Source organism: Girardinichthys multiradiatus, chromosome 1 (genome assembly GCF_021462225.1).
Source record: "Girardinichthys multiradiatus isolate DD_20200921_A chromosome 1, DD_fGirMul_XY1, whole genome shotgun sequence".
Lineage (NCBI taxonomy): Eukaryota > Metazoa > Chordata > Actinopteri > Cyprinodontiformes > Goodeidae > Girardinichthys > Girardinichthys multiradiatus.
Window position 1 is genome coordinate 30,321,741 of NC_061794.1, and position 25,361 is coordinate 30,347,101.

Genomic DNA, 25,361 nt, shown 5'->3' on the forward strand with positions numbered 1-25,361 from the left:
CACAATGATATATTTTAAGCCTTTATTTCTATTAATTTTGATTATTATGGCTTAATCATAAGGCAAGACAAGGCAAGGCAAGTTTATTTAAATAGCACATTTCAGTAGCAAGGCAATTCAAAGTGCTGTACGTGAAAAAAAGAAAAAGAAACCTAAAAGTACATTGCAGTGGCATAAAGGTTATTAAATAATTGAAGAGAATAAAAATGAATAATTAAAAAGATGATAATAAAAATAAACAAAATAAGAAAATTATGAAAAAAAGGTTTGATAAAATGAAAGGAAAGTTGGACTGAAAACATATTGTTCAGATCTAAAAATTTTAATATTATATAAGACCAATATAAAAGGAGTGGGATATATGGGCCTACTGAAAAGTATTTCCATATACTGTATAGTATAGAAGCAAATTACTTGGTTGGGGGTCCTTTTGCATGTGTTGCTGCTTCAATGCAGCATGACATGGCAGAAATCAGCTTTTCACTGCTAAGGTATTAATGAAGTCCATGTTGCTTTAATGTGACCTTCAGCTTGTCTCCATTGTTGTGTCTGTCTGTGATCTTCCTCTTGGCAAGACCCCAATACCTTTCTGTTTGGCAGCTTCCTATGATTCTTAAATGGGCTTTGCTTCACAACTCTCTTAAGTATGTAGTTATCTCTCTTGCTTCTGCATCTATTTCAAACACATTTTCCTTCCACTCAACTTTCCATTAATATAAATGGATACAGTACTCTGTGAACATCCAGCTTCTTTAGCAAGGCTCTTTTGTGCCTTACCCTCCTTGTAGAGGGTGTCAACGATTGTTGCTGGCTAACTGTCAAGTCAGCAGGCTTACCTATTATTTAGCAGACCATAACATGAGCATTTGTTTTTACTGGTCCTATGAGATATTTTGGGTTTTCATCGGCTTGAATTACTGAAATAAAATAACTTTTCAGTGATATTCTAGAATGTGTTACTGGTTGTTTGAAGAGCTTTTTTTTGTCAGTTTAGTTCCTTTTATGAAAACAGGAGATCCAAACGGGAACAGAAGTGACTAGGTTCGCATCTCCTTTTCGATGGTCAGGGGCAAATTTCCTCAAAGGTCCTCTGACACTTCTCTCCAACACTGTATGTGTACATACATACACATGCACATGCATTCATTCACACATGCATATGAATGGAAGTATCTATGTCACTGTCTTCTTGTTCTTCTCCTCCTTCATAAATGTGCACAGGGAGCAGAGAGCATGCTTTTCACCTCTTTTCCTGTCTTCTTTCTGTTTTTCTGCCACACTACTCTTCCTCTTTTCTCTCATTGTCAGCCTTTGTCTCTGTATGCCTCTTTCCTGTGCCCTCTACTTTTTATTTTCTCTTTTCACCTCCCGGTCCATCCTGTCTGTATCACAGGGTTGTGTTGATGTGCTCACCGGTTGGTAGAAGATGATTGGTGGTTTGGGCAGGGCAGCTGATACTGCCTCACATTGTGGGAACCGAAAATTGGGTTTGCATTGGGAATTGTCCTTAGCAATGGGAAGGAACAACTCTCCTCCTGTTAGTGTTACATTTTCTGTAAGTGCATTGGTGTTTTTTGTGACTGGCAGGGGGGTGGGCAAAGCAGTAATAGCTCAAAAAGCCTGCGAGCCATTGCAGTTGCTAATGCTAGTCAACAGGTGACAGTCAAACGTCAAAGCACATACAAATAAATGCTGTCAGAGTTATAGGCAGATAGACAGATATGGAAAAGAGGTGGATGGGCACTGAGGTGAAAAAAAGAATATCTTAATGGAAACCTGATGATCCAGGTGAGGCCTTTGTCTGATCAAAACTCGCTCTTTGTCAGTCACAGTCAACAAAGTGGCCTGGAGCCATCCGGCCAAGGCAGACAATGTCCTTAGTTTGTTTCAAGCAATTTCTTTTTACCACAAGATACTTTGCTATGTAATTTTTAAGCTGTTTTGTCATATACAGCATCTTTTAAAAGTATTTAAAACTCATGTTTTGTCATGCAGGAACCACAAACTTCTAAGATATTTTGTTGGAACTGTATGTTAAAGTGCAGAATTGAAAAGTGGAAGTAAAATTATAGATGGCTTAGTGGACAAAAAGTGTGGACTTGTATTTAGCTCCCCTGAGTCAAAACGTTGTACCCTATGTTTTAATTATTTTACAATTGTAAGTCTTTGAGGTATGTCTGCACATCTAGAGACAGAACATCTAGATACTAACATCTAGAGTTAAATGTTTTTGCTCATTCCTCTTTGCAAAGTGAGATTGCATGGAGAGTGTCTGTGAACAGTAATTTTCAAGTCTTGCCACAGATTCGAAATAGGATTTAGCTCTGTACTTTGACAAAGGTATTCTAACAAATGAAAATGTTTTGACCTAAAATGTTTCGTTTTAATCCTGCTGTATGTTTACAGTCCGTGTCCTGCTGGAAGGTGAACCTCTTCCTCTAACAGGTTTTCTTCCAGGATTGCATTTGTTTTAGCTGCATTTTTCTCTAACCAGCTTCCCTGTACCTGCTAAGGGAAGACATCCTCAGAGCATGATGCTGCCACCACCATGTTTCATCATTTTGATAGTGACATAGCATTTTGCATGTTGGTCTAAGTTCAGTTTTGAGCCCACATAGCCAGAGCAGCTTCTTCCACATATTTGCAGTCTGCCCAACATGGCTTGTGGCAAACAGCAGACAGCACTTCTTATAGCTATCTTCCAACAGTGGTTTTCATCATCTGGATTTGTGGACTGCACGGTTAACAGTTGTCCTGTCGACACATTGTCTCACCTGAGCTCTGGATCAGTGCAGCTCCTCCAGAATTACCATGGGCCTCTAGGCTGCTTGTCTGAATATTGTTTTCTTTAACCAACCAGTCCGCTCGAGTGTAAAAACATTTTTTGGTAGGTTTGGAGTTGTGCTTTACTCTTTCTGCTTTTGGACATTTGTAGGCAAATGATTGCACCGGATTTTTTTTAGGGGTATCAGATTAAAGGGAGGTGAACACAAATGCACTGCACACCTATTTGATTTTATGTGTTAAAAAAACATAAATCATGTGTCATGTTACTTGAATTCATAATTAAAATAAAATAATAAATATCATAATAAAACATATAGTAGTTTGTGTTTACAATAAGACAAAATGTGTGAAAGTCCAAGGGGGATGAATATTTTTGCAAGGGGCTTTAGCTTCGGAATATGTTAAGATTGCAGGAATGGTCCCATGCGAAAGAGCCAATCAGAACACAGCGCAGAATCAACAGAGACAAAGACCTTTAATGATTTTCCATCTTTGCTGATTGCTGTTAGATTTCAATCAGCATATTAAGGGTTGTAGATGGTTTGTTGAAACTGTTGAAGAGCTCATACAAAGGCCAGACCTTCAGTATTGACATTACGCATTGATGAGCACCTGGAGTGAAACACTGTGCAGCTTTTTGAACTTCATCATGCCTCCATGTCCTATTCTCCAGAACTCCATTGAACTAGTATTTCCATCTCTTCTTTTGCGGCGCTTGCTTCTCTTTTCTTCCACGTTCATCACAATCGTTTTAATCTCTCCTGTCTTCTTTCTCCTTCAACCTTCACTGTCTCTTTTCTGAGTCCAAAATGCGAGCCTCTCTATATTTAGATACTCTTCTTCTCTCCCCATGATTCCTTTCCCTTTATCTTACCTTTTTTTTTTTTTTGCTGTCATTGAAGAACAGATTCGCAGAAGCGCTCCAAGATTTATCAGTGTTGCATTGTAGCTGCTTTTTGATCAACTTGATGACTGACAACACAGCCTCAGGCTATTATATACAAGTGTGCTTTTATAAATGCTTTTCTATCTATATGTAAATCTCTGCTGCTCAGTTGTTGTTGCTTTATAGATGGTGAAAACAGGTACAAGTGAATGTTGTTTATTTATTAGGATAAACCAGTAGAATAAAGTTCGTCTCATGCTTTATGGATTCTCGAGTGTGTATGGATTAGATTAGCTGGGAGTAAAGCCTCTCTTAATATTTGCTCCAGGGAGGGGAGGAGTGGGGGGTGGCTGGTGGACACAGGGCGTGCCTGTTGAACTTGCGAGTGCACACTTAAACCGCTGCTTCTTTGCTCCCCTCTGTGCATGAGTTCATTGTAATCTGCTGCTCAGTGTGGATTTGAACGAGCTGCCTCTGTTTGCTGTCTGACAGAGTGACAGTCACACCAAGTTACCTCTGCACACACACACACACATACAAAGACACCCTACACACCCGCCTCGGCACCAGAGAGCGACTGGCCGCCAGCAGTGAGTCACCTTCGTTCAGTCATTCAGTAGCCACACATTTTAACAAACAACAGTTAGCTCTCAGTCATCAGACGCTTTAGACATTTATTCCCAGAGGAATGATATTTTTGTACCATAAGATCTTTTTATTTATTTATTTACACACTCGGTCACCTTTTTATTCTCTTTCTCTAACCTTTCTCTGTACTGTTTAGTCTTTCTGTGTGTGTTTCTTTGTCTGAGACCTTTGGAGCTAGTGACTGTTTTAACAGCTTGGGAACAGGCTGCTTGTGTTCTTTGTGGTACAGTCATGTACAGTCGTGTCTGGCTGAGTCGTGACAGGTTGCTTTTTTGCTGTGACAGGTTTTGTGATGAGACCTACGAGAGGCTCTGAACGTCCACACGCAATTGCTGACACACAAGACACGCAAGCACAGAGGCTCTGAGTGGCTCACTGGTAGAGGGGAGAAAAAATGGGGAAGAAGCTAAAGTTATGTGCCTGTTCACAGTCTTGTTATTGTTACATTTTAACGACAAAGCCACTTTTTGTGCTTTTAGAAAACACAGCTGAGATTTGTCAGATGACAAACAGAAACAGGAAAGAACATCTGTGAGGGAAAAAAAAAAACCTTTACCTGTTCACATTAATGATGCAGGTGGTATCCATTTGTAGGTTAGGGGATATAAAGCATGCATGTTTTTTTGTTTTTTTCTAAAAAAAAATACTTCATAGTTTTGTTTTCTTCCTAACTATTCTTTTCCTTATCACAATGTTCTCACCAATCATTGTGAATTTTTAGCATTTCAACTACAAAAAATATGCACCAAGAGGGAACACTAAGGGCAATGTAAGTCTAGACAGGCCAAATATATTATAGATATGCACATTGGCATGCATGGCACTTGAAATATAACATCCTACTACGTTTTGCATCCAAGCAGTCCTTTACAATAATGTGCACATTGATATTGCATTGGTTATTGCAACACTGTAAATTGTAAAGCTATAATTTTGCTTATTTCCGGAGATACATTACGGGTTCACAAGATATCAGTTTACAATTGTCATCTCAATATCACTACCAGTTTGTGCAATATCTTATTCTTATCTTATTTCAATGCCACATTCAATGTGTCATTTACACTGTGGATGCCGATAATATATTTCACCAATTGACTGAAGTAAGATTTAAAGTGACACAGAATTTAGTTACACAGACCCTAAGTTCCTGAATGTTATTTCGAACCAGTGTTGCATTTTTCCACCGAAAAAGTGCATTTTGTTGATAACACCTGCGTCGTCCTCAAAACTAGTGGAAATGCATTTGTTCTCAACAAAACACCAAAGTTTGAAGGGACCTGAACAGAACTGGATCAAGGACAAGAGTTCTTTTTATGGAAACACGTCTATTGTGATGGAAAAGAAAGTTGAAAATTGAGGAAAATTTGGGTTATTCCCTAACGATTTCATCAAAGTAATATTTAACAATAATATGTCATGTTTTCCTAATATTGTGGAGCCCAAAAAATGTTCAGTCCTCATGTGTATATTATTTTAATTGCATAAGAAATACTACAAAATACCCAGATATGCCATTATTCATTTAAGTTTGGACATTAACTTCCTTATCTTCCTGATAAAAAAGTAATAAAGTAAAATAAATATTTGACTTATTTACAATCAAGAACAAAACACAATACAGAGTTCACTGAAGTTATGAACTCATCTTTCTATGTCACAGCTTTATGCCTTAAAACTCCCCTTCCCGTAACTTCTTTGAAGTACCAGAGGCTAGGCCGTCAGTCAATTACTCTATTACAGTGATCCAAATGGGGGTTTTACAGATAAAGACCGCATGAGGTGATGTAGTTGCTATCACACGAGACTATCCACTTCAACGGCATCAGCCTCCTCTTATCAGAAATGCTAAAATGCAGACATTTCTTTTTGACATTTGTATGTGGGAGAAGTAGTCTGAAAGGTCTTAGGGGTATTAGAGATGCAAGGATGGTAATTTTGTGACAGATTTGTGGACATGTCACATTTTAAATAGCTTCTTACATCTCTATGCTTCCTCTAAGTTAGGTTTTAAACACCTCGCTGAGGCTAAAAATAATTAACTTAAAGTCTCCTTCACTCAGTAACAGCCTGCACACCAAAGAGTGTTAGGCACAATGTGGTAGTGCTTTGGAATGGTGTATTCACAAATCAGAAAAAAATATCAGATATTTTCATTTTGATCACTGATCAAGATGAAAATGATCAGATTCTGCTGACCAGCCATTTTTTTCTATGCATTTCTACAAATTATACTTACACTTGAGTATTAAGTGTAAGTATAATTAGCGATGCACTGTCTTTTTTTTCTGGAGCAGGCAAGGAGAAATTATGACGGAGCTACTAATAATCCATATATAGATACGCAAAAATGCATTGAATGGAAAGCCAATGGGTTATTTTAAAACTGAAGTAGGGAATAGAAAAACCCCACCAACGGTCATCCTCCATGAGGACTCCAGCCCTGTCTCTGCATTGGTGGTAACTCATGTAAACACTCAGTGTTAACGGCAACATGCATCAAACAAAAGGCCCACTGAGAGGCTACCTGCTCCCATCCTCACATCCTCCTTCCTTCTTCCTTTCTTTCCTCCTTTATTTCCTGCTTCAGCTCATTTGTTCTCATCCTCTCACCTACAGCCCGCTCTGGTTGTTTTATCGTCATTCCCATCTCTCTTTCGCTCCCTTTTACCCCCTCCTTTCATTTTGGGTTCTCCGACAGTGGTAATGAGATGTTTCATTATTTGTGTTTCACAGCTTTTAATAGAGAGAGAATTTAGGCTAAGCCCTGGGTCGTCAGGCAGGGAGTTACCACGGGAGACGTAGCAGGGGGCCTAGAGAGAAAGATAGCCCAGAAACCACACATTTATATGCACACGCGCACACTTCCATGAGGACCAAGGAGGAAAATACAGAATAAATGATATCTAAACGATAGCAAGATGCAATTTCTGTACTCTTTTTAAAAACTGTCTCTGGTAGTTTGCGGGTGTCTGCAAGAAATTAAAGGTGAAGGGAATATCAGGCCTGAACGACACCAACAGCAATGTCACACCTCCTTTCTGGTCTCTCTGGGATGATCCCTGTCCATCCTGGATTTCCATGAGAACACTATAGGTTTAACACCTGTGTGGCTGAAGGTGAGAAGACACGGCGTTACAGAAATGACACATTGGTGTCATAAGCTGGGGTGGACCTGTTTTTAGAGACAGAGCTTTCCGCAAGTCCAGTGAGCGTGTGCATGGTGAAAATCTAACCGTGCTGACACCCTCAGGTGTAAATGAGGAGGAGTGTGGGTATTGTTTCGGGGACAGGTGCAAGGTAAGACCCTAGAAGGGCGGAGCAGGGGATGAAGGGAATAGTGTTAAGTCTCTCAAAGCTTCTTAGATCCTCTTTGGTCCCTCTCCACATGACATGGCTATCCTTCTTTGAGTCAATCTCTTCTTCCAGCTTGCCTCCTTGGATGCTGTCCAATGAAACAGAGAGAGGACAGAGAAAAAGGGAGAGTGTTGTAGAGGTAGAGTTTCAAAATGTGGGAATGTTCAGAGATGTTCAGGAGGGTGGACAGATGGAGGGTGTGTGATAAAAGAAGCAAGAGAGACTGACAACACAAAAACGTGCAGGGAGGTATAAAATAAGTCAGAGACAGACGTGAACAATAGTTTATTTTCAACAGAAAAGAAGACGACAAAGCATCTAAAAAAACAAGCCATTTACATCTAATAGCTTTTTGGGTTGTTTTGCTCTAATTGCAGCTTGTATGCCTGTCTATGTCTGTCATGTGCATGTGCTTGAGTGTGTGTTATTTTTGTCCACGCCTGCCTTGTTGATGGACTGCCACCCTGGCTTGTCCCGGAAGGCTGCCAGCTCTGTCGGATTGGGGATTAACCCCAGGATAATGGCCTTGATGCCCAGTTGAGTGGAAGCAAAGCTGTTTAAAAAATATTGGCTTCCTGAGTCACTCTCTCCTCTCTTTCTGTTTCACTCTGTCTCTGCTGCATCTGATTGTGCTCTTGTGTTTTTCACTTTTTTTTATCTCTCTGAGGTTTTATTCTCTTCTCACTTGTGACTCCTCAGCTTGCCTCTTTTCTTTGAATTATCTTCCTGTGTTCATAGCAGCCATTCAAGGTCCATCACTGTGCATGAATTCAGCGAACATCAGTCTATTATCCATCACTTATTCAACTTTGGATTGAAAAAAATTGGAGAAAATGTTGAAGTCTAATAGAACTGTCTCATTATTGTTGAAGTAGAGTGAGGATTCGATTTTAATTTGGAAAGTGATGGTCGCCCTCAGCCAAACTCTCTTTTTTGTTCATCTCAGTATTTGTTTTCCTACTTGCTGCAATACAAACTCTAATTCATGACTTCAAAATATGCTGAAAATGGAAAATGTTGATTTTTTATCCCACCTTTAAGGTTTTGTAGCTGTAGCATGAAGCTGATGATATTTGACAACATAAACTCTAAGCTGTTCTATCTTACCCTGATCTCCCATTGTCCTCATTCTCATTAAACCAGACATTATGGCACTGTCCATGCTCATTTCACAAACATTTACAAAGATTTCACCAACATAAATAATTCCATTATAAACAAGGATTATGGAGAATTAAATCAAGTAATAATGGATTAGTACCTGAAAATGAGTGACTCAATGTAGGGCAATCCTATGTCCTAAGGAACTTTAGCGTTTAAGCGAAGTAAAATCAAGTAAAAACCCTGATAGACAATACATCAACTGTCCTTTCAAAATAAAGCTTTGTGATATTTTCAAAATAAGAACCTCAACATTCCTTAGTTACTATTGGTATTTAATGGGATATAGTGTCATTTTAGTACAGTTGTTACACTTAACACACAATCTTACAGTTAGCCCAATGCAATTGGTGAAACACCAGGTGGATATCTTTGCCCTCTACCCGAAATCCTGATGCACACTGGGACTACCTCAGCCACAGAACCATTGGCTCTGATCCGAGAAGCATGCACTAAGAGGCAGGCCCCGTCAAAAGTTCCCCAGGAATTTTCTAGTTAGTTTATTGCTCTTGGAAATGTACTAATTTGTAACACTTTGAGGATAATTGCTAATAAAAATACTCAAATTTTATATAATGTAGTTTTGCTATAAAAATGTCCCTAAGGTGGGTACAAATTGAAGCATGGTCAGTACGTAATACCCTTGAAAGAAGGCTCTTTTCCATAGCCAAAACAAATGTGACACGAAATGGTCCAAATTGCAAAGGGGCAAAATGATCAGCACCTTATGGGACTGCTTGGAAACGATTTGACCTGTTTACTACTTTGTAAACTGCAAACAAATGGCTTTTTTTTTAGGAACAACATTAGACAGAATTCAGTAGAATATCATAAATCGGTGTCTGTTATTTGAAATATATTTAATAACTTTAGATTTGACAGAATAAGGGTCAAAATTTAAACACAAGTGACTCTAAAAAATATTCTCTTTCAGAAAAGATAGTACAGCAAAAGGTATGCAGAAATGCTGGAAAGTACTGACCTTCCTATTGAAGCTCTGGAACATAGAAATTAAAGCTTGTATCTATTGATGAATAAAGACTCAATCAACACACTGTAGAATCAGTGTGGTTTAAATGATTTTTCTTTGCTAGATTTATTTAATACCTCGTGTAAAAGATGCTTGAATGCTGTGACATTAACAAACAGCAAAATGTGAGATTCCTCACTGCTCTCAAAGCCTTCCTATCAAACAAAGTACTGCTTCGTATTTGATCCAGAAGGACCTTGCGCTCCATCTCCCCTCAGTCCTGCACGGTCAAGGAGGCAGAGAAGTGGCTCGGAGGGACAGGCTGCATTAAAAGGAAACACAGGAAGGATGGAGCCCCATTCTCTCGCTCCATCACACGTCTCATCTCTTTAGCAGTCTTTCTGTCCGGGGCCTAAAGTGACTTTGCTGTGATGTGACCAGGACAAACACCGTGTGATGCCATGACGGCTCTGTTAAGCGTGCGAATGTAGATGTTTTTAGTTCTAGCTTGTGTTTGCTTGCTTGTAGGTGGGGACTAAATGTGTCAGTTATAGGGAATGGGATCTTGATTGTGTGTATTTGGTAACGGAGGGGTTATGGAGGACAGTCACTTTTGATTTGGTCACAGATGTGTGACAGGATCTGGGAACTCTGGTGGCATTCTTTACTGAAACAATCATTTTTTTTTTTACTACAAATAGGGAACACGGACTGTCAGCTCACCTCCTGATGACTTCCTCCTTACTTTTTTTGTTAACGCTAAGATTTCATAGAGGGATGAAAAGCTTTTTTGTGCTGTGTGACATGCTGAAAGAAGGCTTTAGTTTCTGTAACCTTGGTGAGACTGCTAATGCTTTAGACACAAATATCTCTGCCTCTCTCTCCCTCTCCATAGTTGATCGTTTCACAAATTCATTTTACCTTACTTTTCCATCTTGTGTCAAGTGTGCATGTTCACAAAAAAGTGTGCCTTGAATCAAGGCTGTACTAGTGAAAGGAACAGGCTTTGGTCATGTAGCTCAAATCTTTGAAAAGAAGAAAATACGGGAATGTTTTTTATGTATCATATATAATAGGGGTGGCTTGGGATTGGTCCCTCTGCAAAAGGGGTTTCTGACTGGAGGGAATTGGATATGCTGAAATTAAATGAGCCAATTAGGGATGCAAAGAGTTTAGAGGTCAAAGCATGCCCCATTAAAGCTCCTCTTCTCAACCTAACTTCTAATTCAGCATGTCTCTTAGTCTGCTGAAGCAATAAATTTGATTAGATCTCTTTGGCTTTCTCTCTCATGTCCCTGTTGTGTTGCCCTCTGCCGATCACTGCTTTTTTAAAATTTGAGGAACCATTGGACATGGGTACACACATTTACATAAACGTAAAGTTGGACCAGTGATTAAAGTATTCTTGTACTCCTTGAGAAAACAATATTACCATTTATTATAATGTATAACATTTAAATTAGAGGTCTTAAACTCCAGTGCTCCCGTTACGTTTAGATTCATCCCTGGTCCAGCACATCTGAATTAAATCGCTGAATGAGTTCCTCAGCATGCAGTCAGATTCCAGGAACCATTTTATTCAGGTGTGCTGAAGCAGGTACACATGTTAACGTTGCAGGACACCAGGCCATGATAACTGGAGTTTGACACTGGTTTAAAATGATGTACATGCCCTGGCCACTTTATTGGGTACTCATAGCAAGTGCTGGATTGGACACCCCTTTTACCATTACAACTTCCTTAACCCTCCATGGCATTGTGTCAATAGGGTATCTGAAACATTCCTCAGAGATTTTGGTCCTCATTTACAGGTCCTTCTCAAAATATTAGCATATTGTGATAAAGTTCATTATTTTCCATAATGTCATGATGAAAATTTAACATTCATATATTTTAGATTCATTGCACACTAACTGAAATATTTCAGGTCTTTTATTGTCTTAATACGGATGATTTTGGCATACAGCTCATGAAAACCCAAAATTCCTATCTCACAAAATTAGCATATCATTAAAAGGGTCTCTAAACGAGCTATGAACCTAATCATCTGAATCAACGAGTTAACTCTAAACACCTGCAAAAGATTCCTGAGGCCTTTAAAACTCCCAGCCTGGTTCCTCACTCAAAACCCCAATCATGGGTAAGACTGCCGACCTGACTGCTGTCCAGAAGGCCACTATTGACACCCTCAAGCAAGAGGGTAAGACACAGAAAGAAATTTCTGAATGAATAGGCTGTTCCCAGAGTGCTGTATCAAGGCACCTCAGTGGGAAGTCTGTGGGAAGGAAAAAGTGTGGCAGAAAACGCTGCACAACGAGAAGAGGTGACCGGACCCTGAGGAAGATTGTGGAGAAGGGCCGATTCCAGACCTTGGGGGACCCGCGGAAGCAGTGGACTGAGTCTGGAGTAGAAACATCCAGAGCCACCGTGCACAGGCGTGTGCAGGAAATGGGCTACAGGTGCCGCATTCCCCAGGTCAAGCCACTTTTGAACCAGAAACAGCGGCAGAAGCGCCTGACCTGGGCTACAGAGAAGCAGCACTGGACTGTTGCTCAATGGTCCAAAGTACTTTTTCAGATGAAAGCAAATTCTGCATGTCATTCGGAAATCAAGGTGCCAGAGTCTGGAGGAAGACTGGGGAGAAGGAAATGCCAGAAGTCCAGTGTCAAGTACCCACAGTCAGTGATGGTCTGGGGTGCCGTGTCAGCTGCTGGGGTTGGTCCACTGTGTTTTATCAAGGGCAGGGTCAATGCAGCTAGCTATCAGGAGATTTTGGAGCACTTCATGCTTCCATCTGCTAAAAAGCTTTATGGAGATGAAGATTTCATTTTTCAGCACGACCTGGCACCTGCTCACAGTGCCAAAACCACTGGTAAATGGTTTACTGACCATGGTATCACTGTGCACAATTGGCCTGCCAACTCTCCTGACCTGAACCCCATAGAGAATCTGTGGGATATTGTGAAGAGAACGTTGAGAGACTCAAGACCCAACACTCTGGATGAGCTAAAGGCCGCTATCGAAGCATCCTGGGCCTCCATAAGACCTCAGCAGTGCCACAGGCTGATTGCCTCCATGCCACGCCGCATTGAAGCAGTCATTTCTGCAAAAGGATTCCCGACCAAGTATTGAGTGCATAACTGTACATGATTATTTGAAGGTTGACGTTTTTTGTATTAAAAACACTTTTCTTTTATTGGTCGGATGAAATATGCTAATTTTGTGAGATAGGAATTTTGGGTTTTCATGAGCTGTATGCCAAAATCATCCGTATTAAGACAATAAAAGACCTGAAATATTTCAGTTAGTGTGCGATGAATCTAAAATATATGAATGCTAAATTTTCATCATGACATTATGGAAAATAATGAACTTTATCACAATATGCTAATATTTTGAGAAGGACCTGTATATAACAGCGTCACTCAGCTGCTGCAGATTAGCTCTGTTGCATTGTGACCTGGTAACTGTGGATGTTTTGGAGTAAAGCTAATTCGTTGTGTTCACAAAACCACTTTGAGATATTTTGGGCTTTCTGACTTAGTGCATTTTCCTGCTCGAAACAAAGGACGGGTACACTATAGTCACAAAGGCATGGACATGCGATTATGCCCAGGTAGGCTGCATGATCTTCCATATGTACTAAGGATCCCTTACTATCTGAGTGTTGCTGCTAAAATCAAGAATCAAGATCTTTCCAACCGTTATTGCCCATGTTTGGTGAGTCTGTGTAAACTGTTTCCTTAGTTTTCTCTTCTCAGCTGACAGGGTTAGTAGCTGCTGTGGTTCTCTGCTGCCCATCTGCTTCAAGATTTGATGTGTTGCCCATTGATAGATATTAGGTATGCCTTGGCTGATACTAGTGGTTATTTAAGCTACTGTTGGCTTTTTGTCATCTTAAACCGGTCTATCAATGATCAACTGGCCACCTTGGGCTGAATGTTTAAGATTCTAAACTTACTCTGAGTGCCCCCAAATGGTTAAATAATCATTTACTAAATTAATTAAATGACAGTGCCAATGCCAGCTACATTAGCCACCTCTTGTACTTTGCATGTAGTAACTAAATCGTATTCACTGCAGACTATGCATTTGTACAATGAATTATGACATTATAAAATGTTTTTATTGGGTCACATTACATATGCAAAGTGATGTAAATAGACAATGGTGAACAGTTATACAAAGGCATAATTTAAATTACTGTATCATCTTCTGTGATCGTGCAAGACCAGATATCAACTCAAACTAACAGATCCCAAAAAAGAAAAAAGTAGCTTTTTAGAAAAATAGCTATGTTATAATCAATTTTATATGAAGGGAACTACAGGGGTTGGACAATGAAACTGAAACACCTGTCATTTTAGTGTGGGAGGTTTCATGGCTAAATTGGACCAGCCTGGTAGCCAGTCTTCATTGATAGCACATTGCACCAGTAAGAGCAGAGTGGGAAGGTTCAATTAGCAGGGTAAGAGCACAGTTTTGCTCAAAATATTGAAATGCATACAACATTATGGGTGACATACCAGAGTTCAAAAGAGGACAAATTGTTGGTGCACGTCTTGCTGGCGCCTTTGTGACCAAGACAGCAAGTCTTTGTGATGTATCAAGAGCCACGGTATCCAGGGTAATGTCAGCATACCACCAAGAAGGAGGAACCACATCCAACAGGATGAACTGTGGACGCAAGAGGAAGCTGTCTGAAAGGGATGTTCGGGTGCTAACCCGGATTGTATCCAAAAAACATAAAAAAACGGCGGCCCAAATCACGGCAGAATTAAATGTGCACCTCAACTCTCCTGTTTCCACCAGAACATTTCGTCGGGAGCTCCACAGGGTCAATATACACGGCCGGGCTGCTATAGCCAAACCTTTGGTCACTCATGCCAATGCCAAACGTCGGTTTCAATGGTGCAAGGAGCGCAAATCTTGGGCTGTGGACAATGTGAAACATGTATTGTTCTCTGATGAGTCCACCTTTTCTGTTTTAACCACATCCGAGAGAGTTACGGTGTGGAGAAGCCCCAAAGAATTGTACCACCCAGACTGTTGCATGCCCAGAGTGAAGCATGGGGGTGGATCAGTGATGGTTTGGGCTGCCATATCATGGCATTCCCTTGGCCCAATACTTGTGCTAGATGGGCGCGTCACTGCCAAGGACTACCGAACTATTCTTGAGGACCATGGGCATCCAATGGTTCAAACATTGTATCCTGTAGCCAGTGCCGTGTATCAGGATGACAATGCACCAATACACACAGCAAGACTGGTGAAAGATTGGTTTGATGAACATGAAAGTGAAGTTGAACATCTCCCATGGCCTGCACAGTCACCAGATCTAAAAATTATTGAGCCACTTTGGGGTGTTTTGGAGGAGCGAGTCAGGAAACGTTTTCCTCCACCAGTATCACCAGGTGTTTCAGTTTCATTGTCCAACCCCGGTAGAGGCATACTGTAGACATGTCTTTTACATATACGTATGTCTTATCTGAAATCTTGTGGAAGGTGTTTCATTAATAGAAACTCAAAAGAGAAATTAAGTTTGAGAGTGACACAGTTTTTAACCAAAATTATGTTTTTATCAATAATAAAAAGCAATCTAAAAGTAATTCAAAACAGTTAATGGGCTAGTTAGAATTTTAATTCTCTTTCACCAAGGCTTAGAAATGTGGTACAAAGATTTTATCTATTTTTGGATAGTTATTGTTACTTTTAAATAAATGAATTCAGCAAAGTCAGTCTCTTAAAGAAAAGCATTTTGACAAACAGTACAAACTTAACTAACTAAACTCTAACTAAATTCTTTAAAACTAATCTTTTGGTGCTTTGGGACCTCAGATTAATTTCAGTTGACTTAAATGGCAGTGTTTATATGGAGAGAAAGATTTCATAGATTAATCTCTTACTTGATATTTCTTTTTCTAAAATGATTGAAAGGATGCTTCAGTTCCTTTACAGAGCATCATCAGTTAGCTATGATTAGCATATGGTGTCTTTATGTAAGAGTTTGTCATTATTGATTATAAGACTTTTTAGAGTAACACAGTGGATGGACCTAAAATGGACCAGTCTAATGATTAGTTTTGATGGATAAACATCCGCTGACCAGTCTACATTGCATACTGACCTTTCCATACACCATCCAGACTGATCAGAAAAAAACAAGGAATAGGAAAAAGGAGGAGTATGTCTCTGTGAATCAGTGACTTCTTTTGAATGAGTGATTTTCTTTTGTGTTTAATGTAGCTCACTATACAGCATCTTCTCTATACAACAGATTTTTCAGGTGAATGCACGAGTGGCCCTGAGAGAGGACGAGCACAACTGCGGTCTTGTCTCCAAAGGTGAGAGGTGAAGACTTTCAATACCTCTGTCAGAACAATACAGAAAGGAAAAATATCTCAAGGTTAGCTTTTTTTTTCAAAGAAATATGTGAGCTCTAGGATAAGAAAAACATTTGTGTCAAAACCTGGCTTTTTACTCTCTCAGGGACGCTGTTTTTCTGCACTCACATCCAACTTTCCTTTTTCTTTCAGTCTTTTTTCCTATAACTTGAATCACCAATTAAAATGAAAGGTTTCATGCATTGATAGAGAATGCTTCAGCTGCTGTCACAATTGCTCGGTCGGCATGTCCACTGCTGTTCATAGGAGGTGTGTTTGTCCAAGTGGACGTGGGAGACACTGTGGATTTATTTGATCTTACAAGCCATCAGGTTGAGCAGAGCTTTGCTAAACATGACCTGAAGTGTGCCGGCCCCCGAGCAAACGCTGCTGTCACCTTGGCCAGCCCAAGCTGTCATCTCTCGGAGTGGCCCATGAGAGCTGACAGCTGTGGCGTTCCCAAAACAAATCACTGCTGCGTTTGGTAACACTCTGCGTCCGCGCGATTTAGCCCTTGCCGAGACAAGCACGGGAGCGGCAACTGCTAATGCTCTGGCTAATGCACTGCCGGGGTGTGTGTGTGTGTGTGTGTGTGTTTGCATAGGTTTGCCTTTGCTGGGACTTACGTACTCTTCTACCACCTTCTGAATGGGTTGACATGGTGATGTTCATATCTTTCTTTGTCCCCTTCTGCAGTCTTCTATCAGTGACTTTTCCTTGCATCCTTTCTTCATTCTTGCTTCTCTGACCATTCAGCATCTTTGCATATTAGGGCCCAAATCATTAAGGGTCCATTTTCTCATTTTCAGAAAAAGGTGAAATTCAAGAGTGTATTTCAGTCTGGGCTGGACAGCTGGTTGTGTGTTAAAACGAGATAAAAAAAAACAAAAAAACAACTGAGGCCATTTTTATTGATCAGATTAATTGTAACAGTCTGTACAAAACGAGGTCTTTCTTTTTTTCAGAAATGTTTTGTGAGTATGCTTCACTTTTTAACTGGCATTTCTAATGAGTATACACTCAGTTTCACTCTCTCCCATGCACACACACACAAACCTGTCAGAAGCACTTCATAAACAGAGATATTTGATTATTAGATCTCCGGCTTTTTTTAGACATCAAGCTAAAGTGGTGGAGATGTGGTTTCTATTGATGTCTTTGTTTTCAAGTCACAGTCATTGCTCATGTATGCTCATCTTTAGAGACCGCCTCAGTTAAATTCTCTTTCTCTTCCTATTTTGCATGAAAATAAACCATTTAGTCTTTGCTGAAAACTATAAACCACATGAATGGATTGAAAATATGAATTTAACACTAAAACTCTAAACACCTAAAATAGAAATCAGGTATGGGCAATAAAGGTGGTGAGTCTGTCCAACAGGTCGAATATATTCCTAGCATGCCAAATATTCATGCATTCCAGCTGAAATATAATGCAGACAGTCATTGGCAGTTGCAATATTCCAAACATTGATATTGCAATGATTATTGCAATTCAATGTATTGTGAAGCTGTAATATCTACATTTTAATATCTGCTGATATTTTCTGAATCACAATTGTTATACTTTAACACTTGGTGTTGTTTTCCCCATGAAAAGAATAAAACATGAAAGAATGACCATTCCATGCCAGCATTCACCTTCTTGTCAGCTGCAGAAGTCCTTAATCTGAATACAGAATGCTGAAACAAGGGGTGTTGGTGGGCGGCCTCATGACCAAAGTTAGTATTATACTATATGTTTGAGTAAAATCTGTCAAAATATTACTTAATTATAGGGCAAATACTGATATTTTTTTGATTTGGGCCCATTTCTAGAAGAAATACATCATTATAGGAATCTTGTTTCCTTCTCTGTAGATGCACTAAGACTTAAAGGCTAAAATTCAATGACTTCCATGCTATGCATTTCTGCTGATGTCCATATTCATAAAACTTGCAATACTCAGTCCTGTAGAATCAGTGGTAAAGATAATATTTTCAGGCGCATTGCTTCCTTAGCTTATTGTTTGCATGTCTTCTTTTATTTGCTTGCAGATGTTTTGAGGAAAGGCTTTTGTTCAGCTACACAGATGAACAACAGGAAGGAGGACATGGAGATTTCATCTCACTACCGTCAGCTCCTTAGAGAGCTAAATGAGCAAAGGCAGCATGGCATCCTCTGTGACGCCTGTGTCATTGTGGACGGAAAGATCTTCAAGGCCCATAAGAACGTCCTTCTGGGTTCCTCGCGCTACTTCAAAACTCTTTACTGCCAGGTGAGGAACAACACTTGCTAAGACAATTCAGGAGACAGTACATAAATATTTTGGCCCCCTTTTTCATTATAGTGAAAACATAAAGGGTCTTTTGGTCATCCTGCAGGTTAAAAAAGGAGCCGAGCCTCCCCATCAGACTACTGTTACTCACCTCGACATTGTGACAGCGACTGGCTTCAAAGCCATCCTGGATTTCATGTACTCAGCGCACCTTGCCCTTACCAGTAAGAACGTCATCGAGGTCATGTCGGCTGCCAGCTACTTGCAGATGACAGACATCGTCCAGGCCTGCCACAGCTTCATCAAGGCTGCTCTGGACATCAGCATCCGCTCAGAGATGGCTGATGAGCTGGCTGACTTTGAAATCGGAGCTGTTGCTGCAGGTTTAGGAGGAGGTGGAGGAGTTGCGGGGAGTGGAGGAGGGGTCGGTTTAGGTGGAGGCGGGGGTGTTCCAGGAGCAAGTTTGGGAGGAGGAGGTGGGATAGTGGGCATAGCTTCTGAAGCCTTGGCCTCCATCATTTCTGGTCGGAGCACCTCTCCCTGGCTGGCACGCCGTACTAGTCCAGCCAACTCCTCCGGGGATTCAGCCATTGCCAGTTGCCATGAGGGAGGCAGCACGTATGGGAAGGAAGACCAAGAGCCACCTAAGAGCCATGAGAGCCAGGAGGAAGCCTGTCATGACTCTCAGCCCGCCTGGCCTCATGACTATAGGCCGGTCAACGTCAAAGAAGAACAGGTCTCCCCTGCCTCCTCTTCTCATCCAAGGGACACTCCCAAGGGATCAACCCAAAGCCAGGTAGAACAAGGGGCAGGGGGAGCTAGTGGTGGAGGCGCTGAAGGACCCTGGCAGCCACTATCAGGGTCAGGGCGGAGGAAGAACCGGAAGAACAAGGACACAGTCAGGCATATTACACAGCAGGCTGAGAGAACCTGGGATCGGCAGAGGGACAGAGACAGAGACAGTAGGCCTGGATCTCCACTTCCCCCCATGCTGGCTGTCAGTTGGAACTACCATGGACAGGACATCCCAGGTAAGACTGACTGGTCCTCCAACAGTGTTCAGAGTGCACCAGCTTTAATGTTGGAATTGAAAAAAATTAGAAAGTTCCAGGTTGGAAATTCAACCTAAAAGCCCCTGAAATCAGAGATTCAACATAGAAAGTCTGAGGTTTCTCAATGATGTTTCCCTCAAAATAGAACATTTCTTACAAGGATGTAGTCAAAACTGTAGTAAGGTTTTTGACTGTTTTCTAATCTGAGGTTTCTGTTAATCTCTGGCTTGCCTGATCGATTTTAGCTGAGTCCAGGTTCTCTATATATAAATATACAAAAAATATATACTTTTTGAACCTTTCAGCCATGACTATTCTTTAACCAATTATTTAAATATATAGTTATAGCAGTTTATTGAAAGGAAAGGTCCTTCTTTTATTTTGCTTGAGATAGGAGAGCTTTACTCACTGTAAAGTAGACTTTTACTAATTTAAAGCTAAAACAAAATAGCTGGGAGTTGACATTCTTTAACATTAACAATAGAAAGTAGGATGGTTAGTGCGATTATAATTATAGCATTTCCCAATCTAATGTGCTCCAAAGCAGATGGAGGTTGAAAGATTAAAAGAATAAAATAGAGCAACTGTAACATGTTTACATCTTCTATTAGCTACTGAAGAGATCGATTCACTCCTTCTCTTCGGCAAAATTAAAATGTCCTGTAAAAAAAACTTTCTTCAAAAATAGCAATAGTGTTTGCAATCCAGACGTCCTTACATAGAATTGTGCCTTCACTGACCAGAAAATAAGTTCTGGTGCATAAATTAAATCAGTTTGTACATATTACTTGAGATTTTCTTTAGGTAACCATTTTGCCAAAGTGTGTCAATGCACTCATTTTAATAGCTTGTTAGCCTGGTCAACATTTAGCTAATCCTACTGCTTCTCCAACCTGCCACTGAATCACAGTTCCGTTGGTGTTATATTATTACAAGATCCGACTTTCAGGGCTAACTGAGTGCAGCATCTTTCTATTCTAAGAAAGTGATTTAAGCAATAGGGAAAACAAACCAGGTGTTTTGTGGCTAATCGTGCACTCAGATTAACAGCTAAATGTCTCAACATTGACAGGAAAGGACTTGAAAGGATGAACGAAGGTCAAAAGAAAAGCTTTTTATCTCTGGATGCGGTGTTGATTTGATGACTTTGGGGAGGCGGTGCTACAGTTTTGTTTTGTTTTTTAAATCTTATAGGCTGTAAATTTGTTTTTTTATAGAATGTAATTACTGAATGACTGGTGAGATTACAAGATTAGCCTAGATAATTGGGTGAAACTGTCGTCTCAACACCTGACCGTGGCAAAATCTAATTTATTTTAAAGGCTGTTTAACCAATTGGTCAGTGGCTGGGAGTAATCAAACTGTTCTGCTGACTCCTGTTGAACTGATGTGCACGATCCTTTCTGTGCTGCAGCTGCAGCCTAAAATATTTCAGTAGAAACTCAGAACAAGTCAGCCATCTGCAAAGTTTAGTTGTCGAAATTGACCTCTTTTTTCCCCTCCTCCGGCATTGTGATTAGTGAGCTTATACACTAACGTGTCAGGCCTAAGATGATTATCTCAGATCTTGAAGGTGTAAGGTGATGCCTGGGTAAATGTAGATAGATAATACAATCATCTCTTTACTGCAGTTTATGTAAGCCACACTCCCACTTACACAGACAAGCAAATGTCAACACAAACATGATGGTGAATGCATATTTATTTTGAGATTTCTCCCTTGATCCTAGGCCTTGCAGAACTGTTTAGCGAGTTCTTCTTTTCCAAAACTTATACATGATAAAGTTACCTATGTGTGTTTGTGCGTCTGTGTGCATGTTGTGGGCCCAAGGCGTCAATAGGTAGATTATTAAAAGTAAGAGAGGCTAATCCTGGGCGCATTAAGGGAGTTGGCTGTGAAATGGGCACACACGTCGCGCAGTGAAAGAAAACAGGATAATTGAATTGACCTGGGTCACTGCACGGATTACCAGCGCGTCCTCGTCATCCTGGGCTCCTCCCCCTCTCTCTGGGGTTTAGGGAAGGACCTTCTGGAAAGGGCGAGAAGATGGAAGAGGAAGGCAGAGTGTTAGATTGGAGGGGTAATTAGTTAGAACAAAAATACAGAGGAGCAAAAAGGAAATGGGAATTGAATTGAAATTGGTGCATGCTTTTGAGCTTATGAAGTGTTTGTCTGCTCAACTTCACGTGTCTTCAGTCCTAGATTTTATGACCCGCAGTTAGACCTTATTACTTTGCCCTAGTACAAGTTGTTTTGAGTTTCTGAATAACACACACTTATGCATAATCACACAGAGCCACAGGTAAATGGTTCTATTAAGACTGTTGGCCAGGGCTATGTTTCTGGTAGAAGGTAGAGCTTACGCAGTGTTTAATGAGAGCTGTTTGCCCACCTAAAGGTTAGAGGAAGTATAGAGTTGCTGCTGTTGTGGACTCACTTGGTGTTTGCCAAAAGGTAACCAATCATTCTTGAGCTCTACTGACCAGGATCGACTTGGTAAAGACTCAGACAATCAAGTCTCCTTCTGAGAACTTGGACTTGATATGTAGGAGCAAAACATCTTGTTACAACTCAAGGTTTTATAGATTCACTCTATAGCTTTGAGGCTCTGGTTGGTGTCTGGGAGCATTGGCAAGCAATAGGGGTTTTTAATTTTTGTTTTACAGCTTAAAGTCCGGTAGGTCTATAACTCTAAATACCTAAGGGTCAAAAGTACATGCAGTAGCTCTGCTGGGCTTATGCGAGTTAGAATCCTTAAGTCTTAAGTCTCCTTAAGCCCAGGATTTTGTCACCTCCAGTCAACGATCTGAATTAGATGTACATGGATGTTAAAAGGCCAAGGAATTAGAAAGTGATCAGATTTTGTAGACTAATATATTTGCTTTGCTTTGCAAGACGCAGTTGGCAAGAGGACCAAAAAGATTTGCTCTGAAAGCAGTAGAAAGTAGTCGATGTTGATGAAGACAAATACTAGTTAAAAACATCACTATGACTTAAGTAAAATAATTATAATAAAAATCTATGATAAAAATGTGAAAATGAATTATGATTTTTCATTTTCAATTAGTCATTGGCTGGTATTAAAATCTTAGGTTATGACCATAACCATGGGCAAACATAATATAGTTTCTTGGTAGTAACATTTAGAACACAAAAACGGAAGGAAGTTTGAACTTCATCTAGAAGAATTTAGTTAAAACAAAAGCAGAATTTATTTTAATTCTTTTATTTTGTTACAACATATTAATTAGAATGTCATAATGATGGTATCTACAAAATATAGTTGGATACAAAGACCGAAGGGAAAATATTTTAAAGTTTAGCATTAGTTTTTAAGCAAACAAGCTTCTTGCACAGAATATTATATCTTTCATTCTAACATCATTTGAACAGGCTGAAATTAGCTGTTTGATTAGTCGGGCTATTGCCTCAGGTAGCGAGCTTACAGTCAGCTGCTAAAAAGATATTCTGCTTGTAGCTTTCCAACTGCGGTTTTAAAACATATTTTTGTTTTTATTTAAATGATGAGTGGTGCTGCTCTGATTTCAATACCATAACGGTCAGAGCTTTTCTTGATTAGACGCATTTGTAGTTTGTGTTTGTCTTCAGTGTTAGGATGGAAAAGTGTAGAAGACTTCTTTCACACAGCTGGCCAGCAGTGTGCCGCAATAGGTAGGGGAGGGGTGGGAATGCATTACTCTCCATACAGGCTGAGAAAACTCTGGTCACTCTAGCCAGTATGACAAAAAAATTGTGCGTTTAAAATTGTGCGTATTAAAATCATGGTACACTTGGATTCCTACTATGAGTTAAATAAGAGCAGAAATTCACTTTTAAAAATTGTTTTACCAATTTATTCACCTGCAAGTCACAGGAATGAGACCATTTTCACCCAACTTAAAACATTTCCACACCTGCAAATTTCCAATTTGTTTGTTATTTTGTTACATTGTTTCAGATTTTTAAACAAATTTTAATATCAGGCAAAGATAACCAGACAAAATACAAAATGCACTTTTAAAATTAGGATTTCTAATATCTAGTTTAGTCACTCTTACAAGTAGCAATTCCCATTAAGAGTTTGTTATCACTCAGACTGAGTAACTTATGTGTTCGGGTAGAAAGTTTGGCAAACTCTTCTTTGCAGAATTGGTTTAGTACATTTTTATATATTTAGGTCATACTGGAGGTTGTTGATAATAAATGGCCTATTTAAGGTCATACCACATCTAAGCCTCTACAAATACCCTACTTTCTTGTGCCATTCAGAGATCTGACACATTACCAGTTGCACTCTTGAAATAATTTTCACGTTTTTTATTTACTCTGGTCATCTTTGCCTGATATTAAAATTTGTTTCATGATGCAAAACTGTGACAAAAAAGCAAAAATAAAAGAAATCTGTACTTTTTTACAGAACTGTAAGTATCTGGTGATTATTTACATGGCAAATGAAGTAAGTGTCACAGCAGGATAAGAGTATACTAATAAATAAATCATTATTTTGTTGCCCAGTAAGCAACAACAGCAATTAAAATGACCTGATCTTAAATTAGGCGGCTCAAATACATTCGTAGTATTTCTAAAACGTTTTTAAAGCAACAACCTTGCCAATGTTTGTTTTATAAATAACCCCCCAAGCTAACATTAGAAGATGTATGAAAGGAGGTGGGGTATATTTTTTTCTCTTTGCTTGATCTAAATTTATTCAAAACATTTCTTTTCTTCTGTTTCACTCTGACTCACAGTTTGGCAGATTTTGTGCACCAAAGCACTGGGTTTGTTCTTTGACATTGCAGTGTTTCATGCCCAGATCATTGTCTTAGTTCTGTAGATCATAAACTAAAGTTGGTGCACTCAGAATATTTCTTTGCAACTGACACACAAAGTTGTTAAAGGGAACGTTTTCAAATGATCCATTAAAACACCTACTTTGTCACTCATTGTATGTCAAAAACTGCATCTACTTAACTGCAATGTGGACTACCTCTGCACTTGCCTGCTTTAAATCATGCCAAAATCTTAGACAGGCATCTAATTGGTATGTCAACTAATAATGTCAACTTTATGACTCTATTGTTATATAATTGCCCTGTTTTAATATGAGCTCTGTCGAATCACATTCAGAGTTTTTCAGTTTGAGGAGGAAAAGTTGTTTCATGTTTTCCAATTTGTTAGTTTCTGTGAAGGGCTCATCTTGGGGAGAAAGGGCACCTTCGGTCTGAGATTAGCTTAATTGCTTCATTCTTTATTGATGAAAAGTGCCTACACACTCTCTTTCTCCCTCCTTCTCATTCATCTGTAATCAGTGTCAATGCTCTGCTATTAGAAACGACCATGTGACACACAACACAGGGTTGCCTGGTCGAAGGTTTAACTGGTTTACTCTAATACACCAATAAAATATGCCTGTGTAAAGGCTCGGCGTATTAGCACACAGCCTTTAATACATCTGTATGAAAATGTGGCCATGTTGACACAAACAGCTGCAGGAAGTAGGATTAGTTTTCTTTTAGATCCTCACTAACATCTGCTGTGGTTTTTGGATGTCATTATTGAGGCCTCTAAGCGTCCAGCTACCTTTTCTCTGGCTTGCTAATGCTTGATATTCTTATTTCTTAGGCTCACCTTGTCTTCTGAGACACATGTTTGAAATCTCTCATGTGAGGAAATCATCGCTTCATACAAAATGCTCATGTGTATATTTTTCTCTCCAGTAAATTATTGGAGGTGACATGTTTTGACAAAGAGAGCTTTAAATAGTCTCTGCTCTGACTACTTTTTCTTCCTGATCCTTTAAATAATTACCTTAAATTATTTTTAGTTTGGCCCCTGCTGCTTTAGTTGCTTCTATAAGA

The 25,361-nt window shown here is 39.7% G+C and overlaps 1 protein-coding gene across 4 annotated transcripts in view; it reads left to right on the top strand.

Annotated features, from left to right (window-relative positions):
- zbtb46 (zinc finger and BTB domain containing 46) overlaps positions 1 to 25,361 on the top strand; it is a 97,556-nt gene that overhangs the window by 13,758 nt on the left and 58,437 nt on the right. For 3 of the 4 annotated variants that reach the window (XM_047345768.1, XM_047345686.1, XM_047345547.1), the window contains exons 2-3: positions 18,230 to 18,450; positions 18,557 to 19,481. In XM_047345768.1, coding sequence (XP_047201724.1) covers positions 18,265 to 18,450; positions 18,557 to 19,481 — 1,111 coding nt within the window. In that variant the 5' untranslated portion in view covers positions 18,230 to 18,264. Of the gene's footprint in view, positions 1 to 16,086; positions 16,154 to 18,229; positions 18,451 to 18,556; positions 19,482 to 25,361 lie in introns of all 4 variants that reach the window. The other variant, XM_047345622.1, reaches the window with a different exon arrangement.